This window comes from Paramacrobiotus metropolitanus, unplaced genomic scaffold, assembly GCF_019649055.1.
Source record: "Paramacrobiotus metropolitanus isolate TYO unplaced genomic scaffold, Prichtersi_v1.0 Parri_scaffold0000102, whole genome shotgun sequence".
Lineage (NCBI taxonomy): Eukaryota > Metazoa > Tardigrada > Eutardigrada > Parachela > Macrobiotidae > Paramacrobiotus > Paramacrobiotus metropolitanus.
The window spans coordinates 471,008-484,796 of record NW_026570322.1 but is presented as its reverse complement, the minus strand read 5'-3'; the positions used below and the strand labels follow the sequence as shown (position 1 = coordinate 484,796).

The 13,789-nt window shown below is 46.4% G+C and overlaps 1 protein-coding gene across 1 annotated transcript in view; it reads left to right on the top strand.

Annotated features, from left to right (window-relative positions):
- Positions 1-12,029, top strand: part of LOC129597254 (uncharacterized) — a 29,595-nt gene extending 17,566 nt beyond the window's left edge. Inside the window, exon 2 of the mRNA XM_055494735.1 lies at positions 11,091-12,029. Within this exon, the coding sequence (XP_055350710.1) occupies positions 11,091-11,911 (821 nt within the window). The 3' untranslated portion in view covers positions 11,912-12,029. The remainder of the gene's footprint in view (positions 1-11,090) is intronic.
- The last annotated feature ends 1,760 nt before the right edge of the window (positions 12,030-13,789 follow it).

The window sequence follows — 13,789 nt, the reverse complement described above, 5'->3', positions numbered from 1 at the left end:
TGGGTGTGAACCGTCACCGAAGCGAACCCTTGTCGCCACATGTGTTTCCACTTCTGTCAATAGTTCCACGATTGTCCTGACTTTGTTCAGGTCCTGGGTATACCTTGTCCATATACGGTACAGAGGTCTTGCCATAAATTTTTTCAGTTTTGTTATGGCGTCGAACAGGTCCGAGCACATCTTTTCGAGTGCCCGAAGGATTTCCATGTGGTACTCTTTATATTTCTACCAGAGGGATAGACGTTCGTCCTCCCACAATTTCCCTTCCTTTTCCAGTTTTTTGGCGAATGGTCCGAATTCCAAACTTATCTGTGACCAAAGTGGCTGGTGCGTCCATCGCCTCTTGGGAAGATTTTTTCAAAGCCAGGAGTTGGTCAGCGCGGTATTCCAGGATTCATCCTGTCCCTGTTAACCATGTCTTTTATATCAAAACAAGTTTCTCCTTGATTTCCTTGTCAGGCACCGGCCGTTGTCCCGGTGCCTCTGATATCGGGATAGTCTTTACTATCTCGTGCGATGGTTTGACTGTGCCAGCGCGAAACTGGTTCATATGGCGTTATGGACGCGGAGTTCCGAGACAAGGCTGTTAATGGTATCCAGGCATTCCGGACAGGTTAAAGCTCGGACGGACGGTTGCGCCAGCCAATTTATCCCAACTTTGTTGTCGGATTTCAAGGACCAGTATAAACTTTACCGCATCCCAAACGATTTCTTTGTTTGGCGGTGAAATTAAAGTGGAAGTAATCGCACCCAAGCAGAAATTGCACATCCGTCGGCGTTGGTTGCACGAAGAATGTGTGGTGGCTCTAGTAGCCCTGCAGGGTCACCGGTACGGTGCAGCAGTGGGAGTCCACAAAGGCGGTTTGTCCATCGACACCAGGGTTTTGGTGCTCCGTCCTAACGGCTCAATTTTGATGCCGTTGGCTGTGCAGAATTTCTGGCTTATGAAGGGGATTTCTGCTCCCTTGTCCAGCATGGCAAATGTATGGACATGTCTGATTTGGACTTTGTGTGTCCATGCTCTGACAGTTTTCGATTTTCGATTCTCGTCGACGCCAACTGCCAGTTCCTCCATGACCTGTACAGGTGGGGTTAGCGACATTGGTCCTGGACCCCTCTTAGGGAAACCAAGGTCGTGCTTTAAGTTAGGACCTTGGACCAGTTCTGTTGGTTAATGCTCTGGTTCTCTTAATGTTGAGTATAAGTACTGCGGGTTCAGGAATGTTCGTGAACTGTTGATGGTCCGCACGAAAGGTGCGGTTCCGAGGGAGCGTCCACCGGTCAGGGACCAGCAGGTGCGAGGACTAAAAGCCTCAAACGGTACTGCGTTCCACTCTTCTTGTGCTCCAACCGAGCTGAACGTACTTCCTGCGGACCATCATTCCGGTGCGCTGTCGGAGGATAATTCATATGCCGATCTGGCATATGTGAGGTTTTATGGTGCCACTTTTCACTTTCGACATTGTTGAATCCTGGCACTGCCTAGTCCCCGGTTGGACGACTGTCAGTTCTTGAGCCAGATAGTCCGGGCGTGCATTCTGCACGTCGCGGCATGACCACGTTTCTCGAGTCATGTGGTTTAATCACGGCTCATGTGTTAAACGGCGAACCGCCGGCGGGCCGCTGGGCTGCCGGTTCCGATTCCCTGCGCTTCTCGAAGTTGCCGTTTTGGAATTTTTTGCGGGACTGTTCTTATCCGGCGGTTTTGGTTCGGATAATATGTCAGATGAGCTGTTGGTGCTCACTGACCTTAGGCGTTTCCGCGGTTGGGCTTTCTCGAGCCGAGCCGCTGCCATTGTTAATGGCGGGGAACATATTCAGCTCCAGCTGTTGGTCAGGTAACGGCGGTAGTGGCCTTTCGGTGGCGGGTAATTAGTATCCCCGCGCTCCCAATCTTTCAGTGCCACTTTGGCGATTTCCGCCACCAGACCCGCTTCCTGGGCCGTTGCTACGTTGCGGTCTGGCACCACGCCGGCGCGGTTAGGATTCTTTGCCCCGGTGGGGTACCTCTTATTGTACCATACTCGCCAGTCTAGGTACCAACGTCTGTTAGGGTTATCCTTGTAATCTCTGTGGGCATAGCCGCAACCGCTGTTTGAGTGGTTTCCCCATAGACAGTTGGTACAGGTAATAGCCTTGTCAAGTGAACACTTCTCAAACATGCGCTCTTAGCGATCTATGTACAGGTCTTCTTGTCGCTCGGCCTGTTCGGAGCTCTGACGTTGGCCGCTCTGGCCCCCGCCGCCTCCTTGGGCGTAAATATTCCGTCCAATGCCACTGTTTCCGCTGCCTCGCCTTTCGCTGAAGCTGGCATGTTTGCTTCTGGAATATCCTCGACTTTGTGCTCCGCCTCCATATCTCTGGCTATAGCTTGAGTAACCCTGGTTCTGGACCTGCGCATAGCCGCCACCATTGCCGTTGCTGAGCGGTGTGGACCCCCGTTGTGAGGAGTTGAGCTGAATGGCCAGAGTCGGCTGGTGTCCTTGTAAAGGGCTCACCAGTGGTTGAAGCGGGTACTGAATGGCACCGTTGGATGCGTTCGGGAACAGAGATGAGATCGTTCGGCTCCACCCAAAAAATCAGTGGCCTGGCGCCGGATTTTGAGGTGTAGGCTGGGAAGGGTTCGAGTGTTGGCTGACGTTCACCTGTTGAGATGGCCTACGTAATACAGACGGTGATGTCTGTATCGCGGGCGTCACAGCTGTGGAATGTCCCATGCTGGCTGATGTGGTGACCGGGACTGGTGGTGACGTTACCGTTGGTTGTGCCGTGAATAATCCCTGCGTCACGTTGCTGAAGGGCGCCGGTATGGTCGGCCCTGTTGGCGGTTGTCTGGTTGATGTATCCTCCTTGAACATGTTGACTTGGTATCGTTGTTGGTGGTAGACTGGCTGGCGGTAAAACCGTTGGTCCTGCCGCAGAGCCTCATCGACTTTTTCTGGTCGATTATGCGTTTCCGAGTCTGGAATCGTATGGTATGACGTCGGTTTTGCGGAATTCTCGGAATGCAGGTTCTCGAGATGTGGCTTCTCCGCGTCTAGGCAAGCGTTCTCCAGGCCTAGACCGCCCAGTTTCACGGGTAGCTCACTCATGCGTTGGGTTGCCGTCTGGTTATCTTTTACCAGTCCGGCGCTGTGTGACTCGAGGTTGAAGATCCGGTCGCGTTGCATCTGCAGCATCTGCTTAGCATCCGCGAGGTTTTTCTCCAGCAAGACAAATTCTGTTGCCCATGACGAGATTCGCTCAAGTTGGGGCCGAATCGTTGATTCGGCCCGGAGCTGGTCCTAGATGGCAGCGTACTGCTGCTGGTGTTGCGCAATCTGCGTCTCCTTCAGTTGGATCATTTGGTCCAACTGACCTCCTGGTCGGGCCGCACTCAGTACGGTCTGGTGGTCCTGGTACAACTGGTAGTACCCGTTCCGGACGCGGTTAATTTCATTCTGCAGATTCTGGTTGTCGTCTTCCAGTTTCTTGCTCAGGCTCTGGAAGCGGTCTGCTTCCGCGTCGGTTTCATCGACGGTGGCCTTGACTGCGGCCAGCTCGTTCCTCGCACAGGTGAACAATGCAGTCCCATCAACGCCATTTCTAGGCGATGAATGTCCCGGTTATGTTGGTCGCTCCCTGCGTTGTGACATGGGCTAAGCTTGGGCTTGGTAGGCTCAAATAGGGTCTGTGCCTGTAGGACCGAGACTCGTTTGACCTCCGCTTCCGCTTTGGTCGCGAAGACTTGCTACTTGTGGACTTCGTCTCTCATCACCGTGTCGGCTGTGAGGGCGACTTCTGCTGCTGCCACAAGTTGCTCTGTCACGTCCCGCACCCTGTTCCGGAGACTTTCGACTTCTACGATTTGCCTTGGAGGGACAACCTTAATTAGCTTCTGCGGGCTGAAGTCGGCGCGACTTATGTCCAAGGTAGACTGGTTTAGGTCTATCTTGGTTTTGGTCGTGATAAGATGGGTCAGGTCCACTAGTGCAAGGTCCGGTTACCGTTGGGCCCTGCCTGTCGCGACCGATATGTGGTCGGTGGGTGATGGCGTCGGACCTCCCGAGCCATCCAGTTCGATTATTGGCGATTGGCCCACGTGCTGTTGGCCCGGATCATGTGCCTTGTTCCACCTGTGGTCACCGTTGTTACAGCAGGTTGGACCTGGCCCGGGCCAGGTATGGCCGGCTTGGGTTCCAGGTCCGAGGCGACAGTATTGGCCTGGGCCGGCTTCTTGGTGCTAGGTGAGTTTTCTCGAGGCGGGTTGGCCTCGGACAGCCCTTCGGACGCTTCCACGAATGTGTCGTCCAGGCACTTCCCGCTTGTGTTCAAGTCGGGGGGCAGGATCTGTTCGTCCCGCCTATTTTTGGCTTCGACCGAACTCGATGAGCCGGTAGAGGTTGGCTCTGGGTTAAAACCAGAGCGCGTGGCGCTACGGAGACCGTGTGGTCCCGTGGTGTCGCGCGTGGCGTAGTTCTTCCCAGTGGCTTCACATGCGTTTTATAGGCGGCTGTCCATAGGACTTAGCATTCTCCGCTGGAGTTGCCAGTGGCTGGTGTATGGCATCCCCGGGCCAAGGCCCTATGTGCTGGACCCATGCTGTGGGTCTTGGTCAGGTCAGGTACCGGAACTCAGGTTTCAGGTACGTTGGCTTGGGTCGGGATTGCGGATCGGTGCTGTTTAGTTACGCTAGAACTCAGGTGTAGCGCTAGCCTACCTATGGCCTTATGGTACCTTACTGACCAGTTTGACGTCACGTACTTAGTGCTAAAGCTACTACTCACAAGTAGTGTGCCGTGTGCAAAATATGAAAAACAAGCATGACTCACTACAGGCCTACAGTACGGGGAATTTTACCCCGTCCTCTAATTGGTCCGTTTTACGCAGAAGTAAACCACAATATTGTCACGCGACATTTCGCGAAATTTCTGGCTGGACAAAATTGCGGATTTTCTCACCAACAATTCAATAACAATTTACGAAGTTAATTTAGGAAGGTAAAAGTACACAATTCTAGTAGTGCTTTTAACGATCTTTCTAATGGTGCTACTTTTAAGCAATTCGGATCTACGTTTCAAATGTTATTAATTTTTAAAGATTAAGATCAGTGGCGAATTCCCAACTTCTACGCAAAAAAATTCCTACGACGCCACAGCACTGGTCTTACCGACTTCTTCGGTTCCTAACAGCTGCTCCAACGTCCACTTCGCGCTTTTCTACCGTAAAGACCGCAGCGTAGCCGATAGGCCTTTAATAGGTCTGGATCGTTCCTGCGCAGTTTTTGGGCCATGAGCCAAGATGCGGGAGCCGTCTACTTTAAGTCCGCACGCCCGTATGATTTATCCGTTTGCGTTGCGGAATTTCCACGGAGATCCGTATGAAAATTCGTAGGTCGCGGGCGTTGAACCACTTATGGTCGCAGCAAGTTCGCTGACCGAAAATCATGCCTCCACTGGGGGTTCAGAGATCAGAGAAAAGAATACCATCGGTCTGCTACCATTTCAGAACATGGCGCAGAAGGGGAGCAAAAGGGAATCAATAAAGCTAAAAACAACAAAAGCCATGCGGCCTCGTGATGCTGAAAAAGTGGCTGGTAAAGAGCTCGTGGATTCCGTGTTGCAAACGCATTGAATGAAGAGCTTGCTGAAGCTACATATCAGCTGAGGCCGTATAACATAGAATCGCTCGTAGGCAAGGCTCCGCCCCTCACGAGGGCAGCAGCGTGATGCTGATTGGTCAGTACTGACAAAATGTGCGCTAAGTAATCAGCAGCATATGAACGGAACGAGTGCGTAGCCACCTGCGTGCGGGTGACAGCAAGCCCCGAGAGGCGCCAGCTGCCACGACTGTGCGGTCTCTGATACAAACTAATTTCTGTAGCGCTTAATTAGTGTCCGCTTCGACAGTTCGTTATAGAACTTACGCAATGAGGTCACTACAGCGGACAGCTGTGATGTTACCGCTGGATCCCTGGCATAGCCAGCTGGAGAGAGGGTGTGGAGGTTGTACTGGACAACGCAACTTTTGGTTTCTGTCAGGAAAAATATCTTTTCACGAAGCAAAGCCTTTATCCTACCTCAGTAATGCTGTTTTGATGACAGCTTAGATGATTAGAAAAATCTCCCCGAAGCATTTTGCAATATCATCGCTGCCATCAGCGCAAAAGGTAAACATTTTAGCTTTGGCCCAAAAGGAGACAACAAGGACTTTCACAACAAGTTTTCGGACGGCGTGGCGATTCTGCCCGATTGTTAAGTAATTAGATACATCATAGATGGAGATAAACTTGTTTTGAGGCTTTGAGCCACTAATTAAATAATGGGTTTTATCTTGAGAAAGTCTTGCATGGCAATGCCATGGTAACAGTTCTGAAAAGATCATGGAGTACGATTCGTGCCACAGGCGCCAGGGTAGTACATGACCTTTTCAAAACTTTTACCATGGCGTTACCTCATTTCGTACCAAAGAAAAAATGTGGGCTGTTTTTTCGTCCTGTGTCGTAGTCACGGTAGTCATCTGCTACGTTGAGAGCTAACAGGCTGTAGTTACCTTGTATTCATACCCGTAGACATTAAATTGCTTAGAATGTATACTGGCTGACTACAGAGGCGCAGGCGTTTGCAGGATTAGTGTCTACCGTTGTATACCAGCAGTAATATATACAGCCTTGGCTTGAGATTGCTGGGTTCTCTGCCTGTTTACGCTGATCGTGCAAGAGACGAGCTAGAATAGCATAGAAACTTCCAAAAAAACCTGCCGATTAAGGGAATCGAACCGACAACCTCCATACTCTAACCCGTAAAGTTCGAATCGGCGCATATTGACCAAAATATTTGACTTACATCACCTAATGGAATAAAATGTGTACGAGTAGTATTTTATTAAATTTTTTATTTTCCGGTTAAGTATTATTAATTTTGTGTAATAGTCATCCAAACCAAGTATGGGAAAACGTGCCATAACGTCTACGTGCGCACATCAAAGATGCCGCCCATCGCGCACCTGAGATACGGATCTTCTCTAATGCTGATCGCGGATATTCTGCATCGCATGGTATCAGTTGGCAGTTCATATACGCGGATTCAGCGCCAGCTGAAGTAAACTCACTTCCGAGCAATGAACGACGTAATTTTTCTTTCTGGTTTTACGAACCAGAAAAATTGCTGTTCAAAGAATTCTAGATTTAAAAATCATGAAAATAATAGTTATGTGTCGGCGCCCTATGTAAATCGAAAATTAGAGCGAATAATAGCGCTCAAGATCTGAGTGAAGAAGGGTATCTCAGGTGCGCGATGGGCGGCGGCATCTTGGATGCTCGTGTAGACGTCACGGAACGTTTTTCCATACTTGGTTTGGATGATTATATCATTATTACAAAATTAATAATACTTAACCGGAAAATAAAACATTTTTTTAAAAATACTACACATTTTATTCTACTAGGTAATATAAGACTCGTATTTTGGTCATTGCGCAGATTTTCACTTTACTGGTAAGGCCGAGAGAGGCACCACTAGGCTACCCGCAAAGCACACAGACTGTATTGAAAGATTTGTCGAACGATACTATAGATAGAGGCTGCCTCTCTGACAGTGGTCACTGACACAGACTGTAGTCACCAATATCAATATGGCGGTATGCAAACATGATAGAAACCATGTGCCGACAATACGAACCTTTCGCAAACGTCTGCAGTGTAAAAAAAACAGTCACTACTGGGCCTTGACGTCACTACTGCTACCGCTAGTGTACTGAATCGCTACTGCGCGCAGTAGAGAGGCCCTTCTAGTTGTCCACTTTTTGGATGCTTGTATTGCGTTTTCCTGAAGAACCCAGAATGTCTTTCCGGTACTAGAATGTAGAGAAATCATTTTTTTACCTAATGCACGAAAGCGTTTTCGAAAATATTTGAAAATGAATTAGTTATAAACTTATAATTATTAGAATTTAACTGAAAGAGGGTACAACGAATAGCTCCACCCAAAACAGTAGTCATCCTTGAAGTAAACGGTAAAATCTTGGTCGACGCAAAACAAATTTCAGAACTTTCATATTTTTCGATCTTCGTATGAAGCTTGTTGACTGAATTTCATCAAGTATTTTTTTCCGATTTCGAAAGCAATTTTGAGTCTTTCACTTTATTTTTCTGGATCGAATTTCTGGAGTATTCGTACTGTATTTACACGATATTAAAGGACACTAAAATGCCTTGGGCCGCGTGCGCGTACCACTCCTTGCCATATCGACTTTTAATGTTATTTTTGTACGAGTATAAATTGGAAATACTGTAATCTAGCACGATCCAAATTCTCATTTTATTTTGGTTTTTCCCAGGATATTCTGCATTCGAATTTGGTATTGCTAAATTCTTAACATTTTCTGTTCAATTTAACAAATGAAAAAAAATTTAGCTTATTCGAGTTCCGAGAGCGACTCGTCCAAATTCAGCTCACAGCTCATTTCAAGAAAACTGTTATCATTTGGAGGAGAGTTCTCCACGGGGAATGTATTTTCATCATTTTCTGTCTCCGTTCGAGGAATGATTTTCGCGGCAACGAAGGAATTTTTGATCGTTTCAGGTTTGACTTTGTACCACGCTGTGGAGACAACTTGTAGGATATCCTGTGAAGGGTTTTTTAGATAACCAGATTTGGTTGTTTCGTGATGTTGCTTGCGCCAGGCGTGATAGAATTCTGATAGGTATACTATTATTATATCGGGCGCGACCTACTGACCAACTTTTAAGTGTTTCATATGTAACTTTTCTTCCTGAAACCAAAAACGTTGGTCCCGACTGAGGATACTCAAACCTTCCAGAGTTACAGACAAAAACAGAAAATATGGCGCAACTTACAAATACTGCGTACTAACTGTGTTACAAGATACACTAAACAGCGAAACATAAAAAACTGAAACAAAACTGGTTTCAAAACCGGCAAAGAATAACATAAAAAACCTAAGAACAACCTAAGAAACCTAAGAAGCCAAAGAAACCCAAAAAACCTAAGAATCCTAAGAAACCTCAGAAATCTCGGAAACCTCAAAAACGTCTGAAACCGAAGAAACCTAAGAATAACTTATGAAACCTAAGAAACCAAAGAATAACCAAAGTCACATGGCACCCTATCATATCGGCCACCATTCATTTCGGCCACCATTCATTTCGGCTGCCATTCATTTCGGCTATCATAGATTTGGTTATCGCGTTCGATTTTTAGCTTACATGTACAATAGTCTATGACTCTATTGTAAGGCTAGCCAAGGTTCTCAAGCAATGAGCATTAAGAAAAATTTAAGAAATCTAAGAAACCTAAGAATAACCTAAAAAACAAGAATAACCTAAGAATGACCTAAGAAACCTGAGAAAAACCTAAGAAAATTGAACGCGGTAACCGGATCTATGATAGCCGAAATGAATGGTAGCCGAAATGAATGGTGGCCGAAATGAATGGACACGAGTCACATTGCTAAAATCGCTCATTAATTTTTGTACAAAAGCTACTAGTACTAAATTGATTTTGCCCTTTATTGGTACAATGTCTGAGTCTGGTACCGCGACATTTGGCCGAGGATAACTAGTCGCAAGACATTCGGTCGCAGACTTTTCGCCGCAAGGCCGTTTCACAGCGCTACGTTTCGTCGCGGGACATTTAGTCGGGAGGACACCACCACGCGAGACCTTTCGTCACGAGGCCATTTAGCCGCAAGACTGTTTCGACGACAGCACCTTGCATCCGTTAGAGAATGAAAAGTTTTACAACAATCGACGAAAATAAAAATTATAACAAAGAAACCTAAGAAACTTAAGAAACTAAAGAAACCTAAGAAACCAAGGAAACATAAGAAACCCAAAACATAAGAAACATAAGAAACCTGAGAATACATAAAACATAAGAAGGAATCATAAGAAACCTGAGAATACATAAAACACTGACGAAAATCTAAAAAAAATAAGAAACCTAAGAATAACTTGAACAGGAAACATGTGAACACACAGCAATTCGAATTCGTTATGACGGCGAACCGTCCGCGACCAGATGTCTTGCGTCGAAATGTCGCAAAGGTTAAATGTCTCAAAGCAGTATGTCCCAAAACAAAATGTCGCTGCGACTATATGTCCCGTGGCGAAATGTCTTTGCGGCGAAAAGTCGCGCGTCGAATTTGGGTGCGGCGCAATGTCACACTCCCCAATGTCCTGGTGCGGATAGGGCACAGGCTGGTGCATGCCAACGTATAAAGTTTGCCCCAGCTTGCTGGCTCTACCTTACCGTTAGTTTTACCACACTCATACACACACACCTTGACAATCCATTAATGACAAATTTTGATGGAACCTTAAAAATAGACTTGCTTAGTTTGTGTTATACTTAGATACCGTATTTGAGTCAAACACAAACTACAATGGAATTCAAAAAGGTGTTACAAAAACCACCCACCCACAAAACGCGCGCAACCAGGAACTTACCTGTACAAACAGCCGAAATTCCGTGCTGGCCATCGGCCTGCTGATATTACTTGCAACTTGCACATTTCCCAACGAAAACTGTCCACCGATATCTCAAACGAAAGAGAAAAAAATTATAAGAATTTTGATACCAAACAAGTTGTTTTTTATGGGATGCAGGAGAAAATCGAGGCACTTAAAGTTTCTCGTAGACAAAGCATACTGTTTCTGCGTGAAAACTGAAAGTAAATCGTGGATTTAAATTCTATGCTTTGTCTACGAGAAACTTTGAGTGCCTCGATTTTCTTTTAGATCCCATAAAAAAACAACTTGTTTGGTATCAAAATTCTTATATTTGTTTTTTCTTTCGTTTGAGATATCGGTGGATGGTTTCCGTTCGGAACTGTGCGCGGCGCAAGTGTTTGAATTCAGCATGAGTTTGTGCTCAGTAGTCAGATGCATGTTTGCAGTTTATTGGTCATTTTATTGGTCATTTGGTCTTGACTAATAAATTATCGGTCGCGGACCGAATGTAACACCTTTTTGACGTCCACTGTAAGAAGGTCTATTTTTTAAGCATGGGCGAAGGATAAAGTTAATTAGATTGCTATCCGCCGTCCGTTCTGTTCAGCAGCAATACTAATCGCTACGCAATTTGTTTCAGTGGATGAAATTATTGAGAAAGGACTAAGCCAACATCGGCAGGGCGATCTGACGATACTGCAGTTTGACCCAAGCTGGGAAGCAGCAGCTCAGCAGCGGCCATTTAGTAATCAAGAAGTGATGCAGCGGCCACACTTAGGTGATAACGTCACGTTCGCCTGTGAACTGCCACCCGGAACGCACTGGCATACGGTGTCCTGGCTGCACCAGGACCGTGTCGTCTTTGAACGCGGGCAGCCGGTGCCGGTGGAGGATGGTCAGGAGTACAGCTTCAGCCGCATGGACGACGTCATGCTGTTTCGCATCAGCAGTGTCTCCTTTCTGGCCAGTGGTGCGGTGACATGCGTGAAAACCGTTGAACCCAATATCCCCATTAAACGCTACTATCTACTGCCGTTGGTCACCCGCGCCAGCCAGGTCTTCTATACGCCGATGCCCGATCAGCTGGTCACCGAAGGCGACACTTTAACGGTGGCTTGCGCGCTGCGTTTGCCGCTGTCACCGGAAGCGGTCAAGAATAATTTTCCGCTGAACCATGTTATGTGGCGTCACAACAGCCGGTTGCTGAGTACACCGGTGGAAGCGCCGTACTCGCATCTAACACACAGACTGCAGCTGAGCGCAGAGATGCGTAGCGGTTTTGAAGCGGCCAAGTTTCTCAATCGTGGATTTCGCAGTCCGCTCATTGTTACCACGTCCATACCGAATATCTCCGCCGCGAGCGGCAAGGGTGCGGTTGAATGCTGGTTCCGGCCGCATGCTGGCCTACATGAGTGGATTGTGCAGAAAGCCAAGATCCTAGTGCAGTCACGCATGACTTAAGTAAAATTCTTATTATTTAGCTTATTTATTGTACTGTTTAATTTATTCATTATCTGAATTCCGATGTACTTATTTATTTACCGTATCAGCTGAAAACAATAAAGATCGATGTTATCGATGCTAAAATATTGTTCATTGTACGACATCCTGCTCAGTTTACTGCATGATAATCTAGTTTTTTTATAAATTAAAGATTAAGTTGAGATAACGCTGACATGGGTCTTGAGGCATGTGGCCAGCCTCACCTCGGCCGCGGAGTCTCGTGGAAAACGTCAGAACATGCTCGACCACCGGAAGGAGCGCATGTGTGTCATTTCGAGCTGCGATATCTGGTGCGTGGCCAGGTGACCCGTTGATTCGTGGCCAGGGAGTGAGTTGAATTCTGGTACGTGGCCAGGATGTTATGGTTGCCTTCCGGTGCGGTTCTGTGCGTAGGATAGCCAGTAAAGTAGTAACTTCAATATCAAAAAATAAAATAATTAAATAAAAGGTGGTAAAATAGCTATAAAAATGATAATTATCTACATCCGTAACATCTTATACACGAGTATGCTTTGTTCCGAATGATTGGCCGAACGGCTGGGCCGATTTTCGCGCAGAAAAGTGCGTTAGAATCGTCGCAACGACGCCGGTAATGTTACGCTTTTGTTTAATCGATGCGCCCCATCGGGGAAACAGAGGCCCTGAAAAAGAAATTGTTGCCATGGGCCCCTATAGACGGACGTGGCCTAATTATTTGTACACTCGCAGCGACAGAGGCAGACCGCGGCCTCCGGCATCGCTTCGGCAAACAAAACGAAAAATCGGAAAACCAGGGCAAAATGATAATGGTAATCAAGCTGGCGATTAGCGCAATCTGTATCTTTTGCTTTGTTTCTTATCTTTCTTAGGTTTCTTAGGTTTCTTAGACTTCTTAGGTTTCTTAGGTTTCTTAGGTTTCTTAGGTTTCTTAGGTTTCTTAGGTTTCTTAGGTTTCTTAGGTTCTAAGGTTTCTTAGATTTCTTAAGGTTTTAAAGCTTCTTACAATTCTTACGCTCTTAAAATTTTTTGAATACAGAAGATTCGTATGTTTCTTTAAATACAAATTTTCAAAACTAATGTACGCCACGACAATACGTACGGATGTACAATAGATCCCGTAAACTGGTTATATGAATACTAAACATCTCTTGCAGGCCTTCGGCCTCTCTTGATTGTAACGCGTGATCTCCGCTTCTACTCAATGGATTTTTCTGCTTCAAATTGCACAAGAATCCTCGCAGTGCGGGGAGTGTTCTTAGACACTTGACCTTTCGCCATCGCGATCGCGGTAGGCCCATAGGTCACTGGAAAGCTTGTTACCATGGATGCCATAGGTCTAACATGGGCATGATAAATTTGAACAAGAAAAATTTTTGGCTTCGCCTCTGCGTTTCTTGTGTTTCCCTGGCTGAGTGAACAGTTAACAAACCATTTCGCCCACTGATAGCCTTCTCAGATTTGTGCCAGTTTAGTAGAATAAACAGAAACTTAGCAGCTGAGCCAGGAACGAAAAAACTCAAGGGGCAAAAGATCAATAATCCACGATGCTTACCGCAGGCAACCATCTTGAATAAGTACTTTGTAGCTGTCTGGCTTTCATTCTGAATTTGCAACACAATTCAACACATCAAGATACGACGTATGTAATTTTAAATAGTCGTAAGCCAATATTCATCCGTGCTCAGCTTGTATTATGACATGTTCTTACACAAAAATCCTGACAAATCGTCAATAACACTTATTAAATAAAAAAGTTTACGAAGAAATGCTACGAAGCACTTTGCTGCTACTACAATCGCGATAGAATTAATGCTGACTTGCTGGGCAACGACGTTGGCACTGCGGCCTTTACCGTGT